Below are 14,908 nucleotides of genomic sequence, written 5' to 3'. Positions count from 1 at the left end.
AAAATTATTTTTCTAGTTCCACCCGTGTAGAGTGGAACCCATGATATTTCATTGAGGATTCCAATGTTATCCTTTCCCTTTACTAAAGGGTTTAATATATATTCATTGGGTTTAATCCATTTTGAAAACGTGATTTGTGATTAGTGAGATTTTGTTACACACTTGTAACTTCTAAGGTATTTTCTTGATAAAACTAGTAAAAGAATCAACAATGAAATTTAATAGAAATACTAAATTACATTAATGATGAAGAAAGGATTTGTTTGCAAGCTAAAATAATCTAATTCGAGGAAGATCGGCCTCTCAATTATCAAATAAATTAAACTAAGAACTAAAACAATACATCTTCTTCAATGAATATTTACAGAGGCTTTGGACTATTTATAGACAATCCAGCCCAACTACTAAACTAAATAAAAGCTCACTCTAATAGCTCACAATCGCGACCCTTAACCAACTTAGCAACCCATAAGTACTTGCAGCTATTACTTGCCACGTAAACCACCTACACATAGGCATGTGACATTACTCATCTCTTCAAAGGCACCATGCCCACAAGGTGCTGTTCAAAGAAAGAAAAACCATTTGTTGTAATTCAACAGATCAGCCAATTTGGTTATACAGGCTCGTGAATCCTGCTGGTGACAAACCTATCTAGCTATCAAGACACAATTTGACTTTCAAACTAAAATTCTGACTTTTCCACACTCAGGCAATGCACTATTTGGCTTGGAAACTCTCCTCTTCCATTTTCAATGCAAAAAGCCATTCATGTGTTCACTTGATGATGTTCCACATGCACACACTGCCAGCAAGCTGTACAACACATCTGTCACGCACCAATCCATCTACTTGAAGATTCCCATGCCAGCTCTCTTCTCTAAAGCTACGGAATGAACACTCCTAAGATCAACCATCGCATGGAAAGACCCAGACTGGACTGGAATGCTTAGTCCCTTTCCTCTTTCTCGTAATGCCTTTTCTCCTCGTGGATCAAAAACCCAAATGGCATGTACAGACCCGATGACTTTGACACAAAGGCGTTCTTGTAACCCCAAACTGGATTGGAATGACAATACCACTATGCTCGCCTTCTCGCTCTTGCTCATCACGATTACCTTCGGAGCCTTATTCCCTGCATTCTCGGAAGCTAGTTGTAGCATCTCAAGCTCCATGTACTTGATCTTCTTGGACATGAGAGTGGAGAAGCTTTCTTGAAGAAAGAAAGGTCTCTTTCTTGGATCAAAACACCACCTGCCTCACCACTGAAATAGAACACCCTCCTCCAAATTTCGTTTGACCTGTATATCAAACAAATTCACTGCAATACCAGAATGTTCCTCCTTGTCTGAAAAAAATTTCCTGAAATTTTGCTCTAACAATTCGTCGTTCTTTATATCTTTATTTTGCTGGTTACATTTCGCCATTCTGGATTTCATGATTTCTTGATTTTGTGGGTTGTCGACACCCAACGCCCGCCAGATTTGAATTGGCTCCGCACGAGCTGGAAGTGGCTTCTCCACAAGAGTTTCTTGGCTCTTAATCTCTAGAGAAACTACCTCTAGCTCTTCAATTGCTTCCTCGTGTTTGATTTCTTGACAAATCTTAAGTATATTGTCGAAGGCGCAAATCATCTGTCGGTATTCTTGCTCACGCAATTCCTCCGTTCGCTGGCGTTCCTCAGCAATTGCTTTCATCTGTTCTTCAGCAAAATTTTTCTTCATTTCTCCAAAATTCTCTGAAAACTGGTTCACCCTTGTAAAGTCTTCGTGGACATCTTTATAACTGTGAAACCAGCTGTTGACCTTTGCAGGATACGGCCTTTGTGAATGAAAACTTTGCTGCCAGCCACCACCATTATTATCTGTATGGAATTGCCTTCTTGGAAAAAAATCTCTATGCTGCTGTACAGTACTGAATCTGGAACCCCCATGTCTGGGTTCTTGATTATATAGTAAAGGAGCTTCAATATCACGGTCTTCTTGATACCGTAATCTAGCAACATTTCTGTCATCTTGGTGCCAGAACCCACCAACATTTCTGTCATCTTTGTACTTGGATCCACCAACATTCCTATCTTCTTGATACCGGACCCCTCCTGGTCAATCTTCATGAAACTGGAATCTTCTTGGCAAGAACTCTCCTTGCTAATGACTCGCACCAATTCTGGATTGATAACGGTGAAATTCTTCCATTCTGGGTTCTGGGTGGTGGAATCCGTCCATTCTGGGTTCTGGGTATTGCTTGAATTCTTGATATTGGTGAAATTCTTCCATCCTGGGTTCTGGGCGGTGGAATCCGTCCTCTGGGCCCTGGGTATTGCCTGAGTTCTGGATTTTGTAGCCTGGTTTGGTAATTCCCAAAAAATGGTCTTCTTGGAAAGAACTTCCCGCTTTGCTGGTAATGAAATTCGAAAATTCGGTCTTCTTGGTACTGGAATCTCGCTCTTCGACAATCGTGAAAATTGTAACTCATTTCTTGCATTTCGTCACCAAAAAAAGTGCTTTGATACCAATTTGTTACACACCTGTAACTTTTAAGGTATTTTCTTTATAAAACTTGTAAAAGAATCAACAATGAAATTCAATAAAAACACAAAATTGCATTGATGATGAAGAAATGATTTATTTACGAGCTAAACTGATCTAATTCGAGGAAGAATGGCCTTCTAATTATTAACTAAACTAAACTAAGAATTAAAACAATAATTCTTCTTCAACAAACATTTATAGAGGCTCTGGGTTATTTATAAACAATTCAGTCCGATTACTAAACTGAATAAGCTCACTCTAATAGCCCACAACCGGGGCCCTTAACCAATTCAGCAGCCCATAAGTGCTTGCAGCTATTACTTGCCACGTAAACCACCTACACATAGGCATGTGACAGATTTAGGTTTTTTTTTTTTTTTTTTTTAATTTTTTTTTTAATTTTTTGATATAGCTTATATTAAAAGAAAAAAAAGACATGGGATTCTTACGGCCGGAGACATTTTTAAAAAATTCTTCATTGTTCATTTTTTTTATAGATAAAAAAAAAAAAATCGCGAAAAGCGAATGTTACAAGAAAGAGCAGTCAACTCCTCGTATATCAATTAGAGGGGCGTTCTTGTCATTCCAGGCCGTTTCTTTGCAGAAGGCCCGAATTGCCCCCTTCCTAATACGGCAACCATCCTCGAATACCCACGTGTACCCGCCAAAAGAAACGGGAAAAGCCCCCCTATTTACACATATAATTTCACAAACTGCCACCTCCTCGAGAAATACAGCCCTTGACGTTGATCATGGAGGGAGCTCTGTTTCCACGTAAATCCCCGCTTCTCTCTTAATTCTTCTCCTTCACCTTTACCATAACTCCAAACATGCCGGCCCAAGGACGGCGCGCATCGACTTCTTTGACTTTACTTGCTTTCTCTTGTGCTCATCAAACTACTCCACACCATCCACACCATGTCGCCTTGCTTTTAACGAAAAAAAGCATCAATTCGATTCTTCTGAAACGCGATGGGATGCGTTCAGGCCAGGCCTTCTACATACTCTCCTCATGGTCAAGGCATTGAGAAGCTGAAGTTGGATGGTGGGTATGTTAAGGGAGGCAGAGAAAGGATACCCATAACGAGATCATTAGCTCATTTGGAAGAATACAGCCTGAAGGATATTCGAAAACTGGAAGATAAGCATGTTGTGGGAGTGAGGTTGGTTGAAGAAGGGAGGGTGGTTTTGAGCGAGGCGGAGAGGGAGAGGAGTAGCGGTAGTCAGAACGTGTCGAGGAGGGTTGAGCCGGCGAAGAAGATCGGAGAAGATGAGCTTGTGGATGGGTGGCCAAAGTGGCTGGTTGATAATGTTCCTGGAGATCTGTTGGAGGGTTTGGTTGCCAAGAGTGCTGATTCCTATGATAAACTTGATAAGGTTAGTGTTGATATTACATGATCCTTTTCTTTTAATTAGTATATAGGATGTCAAATTGATGGCTTCAGAGTTCTATGAGAACTGAGAAGTGGTATTCTTAGTAAAGAAATCTGTTTTACTGCATTTGCAAATGAGGAGATTTGGATTACGATTTCTGATCTAAACAGTATCATATATATATATATATATATATGGGAAACAACTTGTCATAGAGTCTAGAGAGAGAACATCTTGCTCAAAGTGGCCGGTGGGAAATGCTTCATTTGTCGTCCTTCTTAAGCATTTCAAATTGACATAAATTAGTTACAAATTGATTTGTCACATTTGTTCCTTAGTATATAAGAAATGCATACATATTTATTTAATAGCATGAGTTTCTCACATGTTTTTTTAGTAGTATTAATAATAAGTTATTTACTTTGATTCTTACATGGTTTAAGAATACATGTAACTTTGTTAGATTGATTTGTATATAATTTTTGTCCTTTAATTTCAAAATGCTACTGCACTTTCGTTACAGTGAAAATTACCATTGAATTTATATACTTGAAGAATGTATGTAGCATTTCTCTTCCAAATATTTGTGGTCTCTTTTGCCTAGTTCTTTGCAAGACTTGTTAAATTTACCAGTTGTTAACAAGACTGAAATTAAGAGGGGATAGGGTCATGATCAGAAAGAAGACGGCCGGCCGGCCCGCCGGGGTTGGGGGGTTGAGTTGCACAAGGAAGAAACAAAGATGTTGTCTGAAACATGTTAGGTTTCTTGCTTCTGCAGATCGGCCAAGGAACTTACAGCAACGTGTACAAAGCTCAAGATAGGGTCACGAAAAAGATTGTGGCTTTGAAGAAAGTGCGGTTCAACACATCGGAGCCGGAGAGCGTGAAGTTCATGGCAAGAGAGATAATGATGTTAAAGAGGCTTGATCATCCCAACGTCATCAAGCTTGAAGGACTAGCCACGTCAAGGATGCAGTATAGTCTTTATCTGGTTTTTGATTTCATGCACTCAGACTTAACTAAAATTATCTCCGGTCCCGGTGATAGGCTCAATGAAGCACAGGTTTGTATTTTTCCTCCCGATCACTGACTACTCCTGAATTCTCAGCTGCCCAAAAAGGTGGGGAAGGAAGTAAATCTTCAAACATGAAACCAACTCTAGTTGATTAAAGAAAAGTTCATATACCACGTAACTCCAAACTATCAATCAATTGAAAATATTTCTTATAATGTCACCTTCAAACTACTTACTACAATTAAAGTTGTCAACGTCCCAAAATCAAGCAAAAAGACAAAAATGACATTTCGATTATATATATATATATATATATATATATATATTTTTTTTTATAAAAAACACAAATTTTAATTTTAAAAAGAAAGTGACAATTACAAATTTTCTTTTAATTTTTAAATTTGGCCACCCCTGTTTTTTATATATTTATTTTTAGTTTAGTTTAGTTTAGTTTACTTTTTTTTTTTTTTTTTTTTTTTTTAATTTTAGTATTTTATTTTATTTTACTAAGGGTATTTACTTTATTGGAGGAATATTGATAGTTTTTAGTAGTTTGGAAACATTGTTTAAATTGAAAATTTGGCCTTCCAACAAACATATGCTTGAGGTGTACGTGGACTTTACCTATGATTAAAGGATAAATAAAAAATTTGAATTAATTATAGGCTTCACAATACACTTAGAAAATGTGAATTTAAATAAAATGTTAATTAGTTTTTCAAACCAACAATATCCAAATGTTGTTGTGAACATATATAATATTCTACTGTGACCAACCACATGCATGATAACTTATTCAATTTCACAACAGTATTAAAATCAAATCAGTAGAGCATATTAAGATTTGAATGAAAATATTTAAAGTGACTGAGAAGCAAAATTATAATCAACACACTTATGAATGATTATGGTGTTTTCTGATGAGAAATGGGATACCAAATTTTTTACCAAGAGATGGATACCAAGATAATGTGGGACATGTTCATTGGAGATGATCCAAACAATTAATAAAAAAAAATGTTACGAATACCAATGAAAATGCTTTACATCATTTTGGTACACATCTCTTGATAAAAAATTTAGTATTTCTAACATATCTTGTTTTTTGATACAGGTCAAGCGCTACATGCAGCAGTTACTTTCTGGTCTGCAACACTGCCATGAGAATGGAGTTTTACATCGAGACATCAAACCTTCCAACTTGTTAATAGACAAAAATGGAGTGTTGAAAATTGCTGATTTTGGGCTTGCAAATCTTTATCTTCCAAACAAAAAATGCCCCCTTACAGGTCGAGTTGTGACACTTTGGTACAGAGCTCCAGAACTACTGTTAGGTTCCACAGATTATGGAGTTGGCATTGATCTTTGGAGTGCAGGATGCCTATTGGCAGAGATGTTTGTTGGAAGGCCAATTATGCCCGGGAGAACCGAGGTAGAATCGGGATGGAAAATGCTCTACTTTTTAATTTTTTTTTTCAAAAGTAGTTTTTAAATGATGTTTCAGCATCTTATGAGATGGTGATACATTTTTTAAAATAATAGATCTCATCCATAATTGACACATCATTTAGGAATGAATTTTTAGAAAAAAAAAAATCTGGTAAGTGTAGCACTTCTCGACACGCCCAAAACCATTCATAATAGATGTGTTTGGGCATTCCATGAAATTGAGTATGGTCTATTGTATTCTCATGTTTCCATGCATCACAAAGTTACTACATTTTTCACTATGACATGCAGACAATTATGATTCTATAGGAGAAACTTTCCTTACACCCTCTTAATTATAAGTTTTTTGTAATTATGACCTCTAATTTTAAAAATTTACAATGTTGATATCTCATGTTTCACCGCCTTTTAATTTCACTCATTTTTTGTTAAAATGCTCAAAATACCCTATTAAAGTAAAAATTCTCAAATAAAAAAGAAAAAAAAAATTATGGTGACCAACGGTTAGCCATGGATCTGGATTGACCCATGACCACGACATGGATATGGATTGATCCATGGCACAGGTCACCATAATTTTAACCTTTCTTTTTTTTTTTTAAGGAGCATTTTTGGGCATTTTAGCAAAAATATAATGAAATTAAAAGGGTCTAAAACATGAGATACAAACATTCAAAATTTTAAAACTTCGAAGTTATAATTGCAGAATTGCTTATATTTTGGGGGTGTAAGTAAAGTTCTTCCGATTTTATACTGACCATTTTTTTCTAAAGTTTATAATTAATTAACCCTTCATAGTAATTAATTAACCCTTCATTGTAATTAATCAGGTTGAGCAGCTCCATAAGATTTTCAAACTTTGTGGTAAACCCTCAGAGGAGGAATATTGGAAGAAAATGAAGCTGCCGACAACCTTCCGACCGCCATCGCATTATAAACCTAGTTTTCAAGAAGCCTTCAGGGCTTTTCCTACCTCTTCATTTGGTCTTTTGACAACACTTCTTGCTCTAGACCCAACCTCTCGAGGCACTGCTGCTTCTGCTCTCCAAAGTGAAGTAAGTAAACATGGAAAGCTCTTGTTCTGTACTCATTGCTGGTGGTATAATTGCTTCTCAGACCTTTCTTCGGCTGACTATGGCTTTGGACAGAAAGTTCCAACAAAAAAATAAAAATAAAATCTGGTGCTGGACACGAAATTGTTAAAACATTTATGAGAGTATAGCTGGTCAAGAGTTGCAAAAACTCTGATTATGTTTTCCATAGAGTACTTCCACTTAAAAATAAGGCAAAATTTCACTTAGCCCCCTAAATTTGCATCATTTTTGTAATTATTTCTCAAAGTTAAAAGACTCTCAATTTAATATATCAAATTTTTAATTTTTTACAATTTCACCCCTATGTAAAGAATAAATATAAGGAATATTGAATATTGGGTTAGAAGGTTAGTTGCAATAGAGTTAGTGGGTTGAGCTGTAGAGTTAGTTGCTATGAACTGGTGGGCTGGGTTGTTAGATAGGGGTTATTACAACTGTGAAGTGTATATCACTAGTGAACCATTATCGAATTTGTCAATGTGTAAACAGTGTCTATAGAATTTAAGCTTTCCTTGAATAAAGCTCGGAAATTCTGAACTTCTCGAAGTGTCATGCTTGTGTTTCTTGTTAATAAGTCTCTATCTTTCTCTATCATTCTCTATTCTTTCTTCTATATTCGGTATTCAACATTACAGAAAACAAGAAACACATTACATGTGGTATCAGATTAGTCGATCTTGGAGAAAAATGGCGGTTGGCACCAGAGAATCCCAATTAGCTGAGAATGAGGCAAAACTGCAGCAATTTATTCAGGGAACTCTGGATAAAACTTGTCAGAAGTATCAGGATAGAATGGGTAAATTTTTTTCAGCATCTCAGGATAGAATGGATAAAACCTTTTCAGCATTTTAGGATAGACTGGATAAAATCTTTTCAGCATCTCAGCAAAATTGTGAGGAGATTCAAGATAAACTTCAAAACTTGTTTCCAGAGGCCGGGAATTTGCCCGTGAATGGGAGCGCCGCAGGGATTGACTCCATCGAGTTTGAAGGGTTCCATCAACCTACTGAGAAGGTAGAAGTGGGAGGTGGCGGCAATAATCAAGAAAACCAAGAAAAAATCAAGAACAAAGAAGAGGCGTGTGACCGAAAAATAATTCAAGAAAACAAGAAAGACGTCGAAGATATGTTAAAGAAAAATGTTGGGAATTTTTTTTCACCCGGGGAGGCGCGGTATTGGGTTGCAGAGAATGTGTTTGTTAAAAAGCTAGAAAAAGATTTGGAGGATGGTATCCTCTTCTTTTGGTGTGTCAAATGGAGTTTTGATCCAGGAATCAGGAATCGTTTGCTGACATCAATTCCTCCTTCAACCCAGCCATTAAAGGTGCAGCAGAATTTTTTGGTTTTGAGCTCCTTTGTGTTCCAATCCTTGACTAAAGATTGTGTGATTTTTGTTATGTGGAAGCATAGATGGCGTTGGAAAACTGGTGGGGAACCTTGCCAGTGGGTAGAAGAACGTAGTTTCCGAAGCAAAGATCTGGTTGTTCACGATCTGATGAGAGATGAGAGGGTAAGATCGAAGGGATTGGTGATCAGGAAGCGGCTTCACTTGATGCTGTACAATAGCATGTACCGGATTATGCTTGAGGCAAAATTTGAGTCACAGGTGGATCCTTTGCTCATTGATGTGAAGTGAAGAGTTCTCTACAGGGTAAAGTGACGAGTTGGCTGTAGGAAGAAGACTTTGAAAATGAACATCAATGGCCATTGGAAAGATGAAATGGGATAGCCTTTTCAAATCAATGTGTCAGACACTCTTAGATCATTCTAGAAGTGATGCGGTGTGGATTCTTTCAATTCCAAGGAGTAGCACAGGTTCCAACTTCCAACTTTTGAAGATACCGAGATCCGAGAACTTAGAAGAAGAGCAATTCTGTTTGTGTGCATGGAGGTGCATTTTAGAATTTTCTCAAGTAGGCTTTTCTTGTAAAGCCACACCTTGCGCGCAAGTTGTTTCGAAGGGGTGAGGAATGTAAGGGATAAATACAAGGGATATTGGGTATTGGGTTAGGGGCTTTGGCCTTGTTAAGGTTAGTTGCAAAAGAGTTAGTGGGTTGAAATGTAGAGTTAGTTGCTATAAACTAGTGAGTTGGGTTGTTAGATACGGGGTTATTACAACTGTGAAGTGTATATAACTCAGAGCCCACTAGTTAACCATTATCGAATTTGTCAATGTGTAAACAGTGTCTATGGAGTTTAGGCTTTCCTTGAATAAAGCTTGGAGATTCTGGACCTCTCCAAGTGTCCAGGCTTGTGTTTTTTGTTAATCAAGTCTTTATCTTTCTCCACCTTTCTCTATCCTTCTCTATTCTTCTTCTATATTAAGTACTCAATATTACAGAAAACAAGAAATACATTACACCCTCTCGTTAGGGTTTGGGGTTAAATCAGACAGTCAAAGAGTACAGTGATCCTTATACTCATGTAAACTTTATAAAATTACAAAATTACCATTAAATTACAATTATTATTATTTTTTTTTAAAAAAATGAGGCTATTTTGAAATTTTTTTTTAGCCCTCGTTAGGATTTAATGGAAAATCCTAATGAAGTGGTGAAATTGAATTTTTTTTAAAGTTCGATAACTAAATTGAGAGTTTTTGAATTTTGGAAGATATTGCAAAAGTGATGAAAGTTCAGGGGGGTTAAGTGAAGTTTTCTCAAAATTAAAATAATCCGGGGCTTGGTGAATATGGGTCTTCTCATTGACTTTAGCAACCTTAATTGGTTCATCATGCTAAATTGAAATGACATACCATGAATAATACTTTGCTTTTGAACTTGAGGATCGTTTAAGAGAAACCATAGGGGAACAATTGAGGGTTATTTGAAAGATGAAGTGCTATTTAAATTGAACTTTTGTTATATGGAAGCAAAGTGAACAAAGATAGCAAAAGAGAAATAGAGAGTGTTCCATATGAACTTTTCTACAATCTTCCTGCTGCTTATTTGCATTACATGTTAATCAAAACATTCCATACATTATTCTGATCAGTAGTTCTTTCTGCTTTCAGTTCTTTACTTCAAGTCCCTTGGCATGTGACCTTTCAGCTCTACCAGCACCCGGGAAAGAAAAGGATGAATCTCGAACAAGTAGTCGTAAGAAGTACGCTATTAGTTCATAACATGAAATTATTTTCCTCAATATTATGATGAATAATTTTATATAAGGATCGATCATGATGTCTCCATCAAACTGGTCTTTAAGATATTAAAGAGAAAGAAGAGGAAACCTAAATCATGGACTTGAATTTAAATGTATTAATATGTTATATTTTGTTATTAATTTTGCTTTTCTAGAATTAAGATTTTTAGCAGCATGGAAAATTGTTTTTGTTTTAACACAAATAAAATCCTAACAATTCTTTATTGATGCTTTTGGTATTAAATATTCTATGTCCGGCCATCAACTTTCTAAATTTTCCCTTTCATTCCTATGCTAGATGTTAGGTTTTCTGAATTTATTTTCTTTGGTGGTATTAACTGCCAAATTTGTAAAAGTTTTTAGCTACACTTTGGAGGTAAAACTTCATCCCCTTTATTTAAGTTATTGCAAAGGTGAAGTCCTCACTTCAAAATTGCTTCATTCATCCCGCATGGCCTTATTAAACCATCAAAATTACCAAGTAATTTCATTTAAATGCTACCAAAACTCCTGCAAAAGTTAAGGGTTTTTGGGAGTTGATTTGCGTTCCAAAGAGGGAAGGTGGTTTAGGGTTGAAGAGAATAGATGATTGGAATAAGGCAGCAGTTTTGAAGCACACCTGAAATTTATACACTAGATCAGGTTCTCTTTGGGTAGCCTAGGTCAGTCAAACTGAACATGCTTAAAGGGAGATGTACTTGGCTGCCTCAAGTATTGCAAGATGATACATGGAGCTGGAAGAAGATTCTCAAGCTTAGGGACACATCAAAACATGCAATTCCTAAAATTCTTGGTGGGTGATGGTAGCAGCATATACTTATGGTTGGATTTTTGGCATCCAGATGGTATACTCTATGCTCAGTATGGTTATAGAGTATTTTATGATGCAAGGTGTAGATTGGATGCAAAATCATCAAGTATCATTAAAGGGAAGGAGTGTGAATGGCTACCTACTAGGTCTGAAAGTTTGGTTAACATTCAAGGTAATTAAGCTGCCTTTGGTAAAACTAGGGGTTAGTAATAAACCTTTATGGATGGTTTCAAAGTCAAACAGTTATACAAGCAGGGAAACTTGGGAAGCAATTCGGGAGAAGCAGCCAAGGGTTGAATGGTGAAAGTTGATTTGGTTTTCCATGGCTATTCCAAAACAAGCATTTATATTGTGGCTGGCAGTAAAAAACTGTCTCTCAACAGGCAATAGAATGTTGAAGTGGGGCTTTAAAGGTCAGGAAAGATGTTTGTTTTGTAGAAATTTCATTGAAGGTAGAGATCCCTTGTTCTTTGATTGTGGCTTTAGTAAAAGGTTATGGAGGGAAGTGATGCAGAAATGCCTCTTCAGATTGATATTACTACTGGTTGGGAGGAAATCTTAAGTAAATGGATTAAAGAATCAATGGAGGAGTAAGAGCTTACAAGCTGTGGTATGCAAGTTGGCTTGGGGTGCATCAATTTATGACATTTGGAGGCAGAGAAATGATGTTAAACATGGGAACCAAATAAGGAGTAGAATTGTGGGGAAGGGGAAATTTAAGGCAACTGATGAGAATGTGGCTATTTGTAGTAGCTGGGTATATATCTCTCAAAATGCTTTGTCTTGATGGCTACTAGTGTCTGTTAATGGAATGAGTGTATGAGACTTGTTTTGTATAAAGCAGAGATAATGTTGTTTGTAGAAAGATGAATTGTGCATTTGTTGTTAGTTTAGGGAATCTTGATGCATTTTGTAGGTAAATGTGTTGTTTAGAACTAGTGCTTTTAGTAGTTGCTGGATTGTGTTTGTAATTGTTGTTGATGGTAGAGAAGGTGTTCTGCAGAGAGGTGGTGGTTACTTGTAACTGATGCTCTATTTAGCATCAGAGGTTCTAGCATCTTCCTGGAATGTGTAGTAAATTGATTCATAAAAGAAAAAATGCTACCAAAACATTCATAGGCTCTTTACTGTGTAAATTGTGTTGTACTTGTATCAAATTCCATGAGTTACTTCATTGTGCTTTTCCATCTTACAGGCGCAGGCCTAAAACAAAGCAACCATCTCAAACAAATCGTGAAGGTCATCGGACAGAGGACCTAATTGATCAAGCCAGTGGAGATTTTGACGCTTCTAAAGAGGTAAAAGCATCCTGAAAGAATACATTTGAGCAACATTTTTCAGTTGAGGATATATTCTCTTGAGAAAAAGAAAGAAAGAAAGAAAGAATTCTGTTGGGTATTGAAGAGAAGTATTTATTTGAGTTCAAATAATGGATCAAACTTCCAACCATATCTGTTGAAAAGCATAACGTGTCTTAGTCAGATTTTTATTTAAGTTACAAAATAATGTTTCTATTAATAGTTCTAGCCAAATTACACTATCAGATTGTTTTTCTAGCTAAATTACACCCTGGCTCCACTAAAATTATCCTTTTAGTTAGATTTTTTTTTTGGGAACATTTCCTACAGGAGAAATCCTTAAGAGAACAGGTAGAACTGCAGCTCCAAAAAAATAAATAGAGACATTAATAGGGCCATGGGTGTCACCTTCGCTTTGTCGCCCTTGAATACCAAACCTAACAGGCAGGTAGGAGTGTACAAGTGGTTATAACCAACGATTATTGGCTAAAACCGCTAACCGCAACCACATAAGGCGGTTATTGCATTTTACCAACCGCAACCGCTAACCACCTAAGCGGAGGCGATTATTTTTATAACTGCCGGTTATCAGTTATTGTGTTTATAACCGGCGATTTACCAAAACATTCTGGTCATAATACTAAATTTTTAAAAATCGTGTAAACAAGCCTGTTAGTTTGTTACGCCTCAAAGTTTTAAATATATATATAAATTTTTTATTTTTTATTTTTATTATATATATATAGGTAGGCGGTTAGCTGTTATTAACCATTTTTTCACAACCCCTATAACCGCTTCCGCCTAGGCGGTTATCAAGCGGTTATCGGTTATTTATAATCACGTTTGAAAACGGTTATGCGGTTATAACCGCTCCGTTTGTATACCCATACAGGCAAGGGATACATCCACTTCATTTGACAATTCTTAATACAATTAGGTTTTTGTTTTTTTTTTTTTTAATTTTTTAATTTTTAATTTTTAATGGTGAGATACTTCAAAATCATTGTAGTACACTATGGTTATTGATTTATGAGTTTCTAAAACACATTCTGATTCATAAATTTCAAGCATGTTGCTTTACATTAATTCTTGAAAAGCAGATCCGTTCACCTACATGAAACTGCACTACAATTAAATATCTTTCCAAATAGAAACTGCATTTTACTGTTAGGCCAGGGCTAAATTATCACTCCTTTCATTGCTGCTGCAAAATATCTTTAATCTAATCAATAGACCAATTAAAGATTATTTTCTTTAACTAAGCTGAATTATTCCTCTTTCAATTTTTATTTTATTTTATTTTTTAGTTTGGTTAATCAAATTTAACCCATTTGTCTTTTCACATTAAATTACATGCTCCTGCTCATAAATGAACTGCTCCATTTTTGTTTTCCTTTAGCTTTTGCAGTCGAAGAATGAAGAGCCACAACATAGCCAAGAGATGGTTTACAAGGCAAGTAGCACTTCCTCTAGTGCACAAACGACTAGGCATGGAGGGAACTTGCATGAATCCCTATCCCCAGTTCTTCGTTCTCATAAAATACAATCACCAAAAACTGAGGGTCATCCTAATGCTCTCAAGAACATCAAGAATCTTACCCTTTTTCATGCCTCTATAACAGATATCATCAACCCGAATGGAGGCAACATATTGGCTCAATATCGCAGGTCTTTTTCTGAAATGGATCTCCGAAATCATGATCCAGACAAGATAACAAAATTATTTCGAGTCAACAAAGATAAGGCCACCAAGAATGATGCTTTTTTAGCTCAAGATGATATATAATTCTGAGTTGTTTCATTTATCTTTTATCGTTTTCTTTTTTTCTTAGCTTTTTTATTAAAATCGATCTTTAACTTGTAAGCTGGCCTATAAACTGAATTTCATACAGATAATTCTCTGGAAATAAGAGAAGATATTTTTCTATTGAACATCACGTTGGCAGAAAATATGTTCTCTAAAGTATAAACTCATTCAGAAGCAATTATATTGCATATATTATCTCTGTGACATTTTCGAAACCTATTTTAGGTTTGCATATCTAAACAGAATATTGTATTGCTGTATATATAAGTTTGCTATCCACCACTAGCAGAGGAATTCAAAATATTGTAGTTACTCTGTTGAGTGGATGAGATTGATTCATCTCCATTTTGCTTTGAATTGCACACGACTTTATCTTCATCTTCACT

The 14,908-nt window shown here is 36.1% G+C and overlaps 1 protein-coding gene across 1 annotated transcript; it reads left to right on the top strand.

The window, feature by feature from the left end:
- The first annotated feature begins 3,503 nt into the window (after nt 1–3,503).
- Nucleotides 3,504–14,501, top strand: LOC133856758 (probable serine/threonine-protein kinase At1g54610). The gene is made up of 7 exons (XM_062291806.1): nt 3,504–3,908; nt 4,684–4,968; nt 6,035–6,352; nt 7,200–7,424; nt 10,476–10,567; nt 12,613–12,721; nt 14,124–14,501. Exons 1-7 carry the CDS (start codon nt 3,504–3,506, stop codon nt 14,499–14,501), a joined length of 1,812 nt encoding a protein of 603 aa, XP_062147790.1.
- Nucleotides 14,502–14,908: the final 407 nt, after the last annotated feature.

This window comes from Alnus glutinosa, chromosome 14 (genome assembly GCF_958979055.1).
Source record: "Alnus glutinosa chromosome 14, dhAlnGlut1.1, whole genome shotgun sequence".
NCBI lineage: Eukaryota > Viridiplantae > Streptophyta > Magnoliopsida > Fagales > Betulaceae > Alnus > Alnus glutinosa.
This window is presented reverse-complemented; position numbering and strand designations above follow the sequence as displayed.

Bases quoted from the DNA above. Each gene is read 5' to 3' on its own strand.
- LOC133856758 (XM_062291806.1), top strand. From the start codon at position 3,504: ATGGGATGCGTTCAGGCCAGGCCTTCTACATACTCTCCTCATGGTCAA. The intron at 4,969-6,034 runs GTTTGTATTTTT...TTTTTGATACAG, and splicing joins ATAGGCTCAATGAAGCACAG to GTCAAGCGCTACATGCAGCA. The intron at 12,722-14,123 runs GCATCCTGAAAG...TAGCTTTTGCAG, and splicing joins ACGCTTCTAAAGAGGTAAAA to TCGAAGAATGAAGAGCCACA.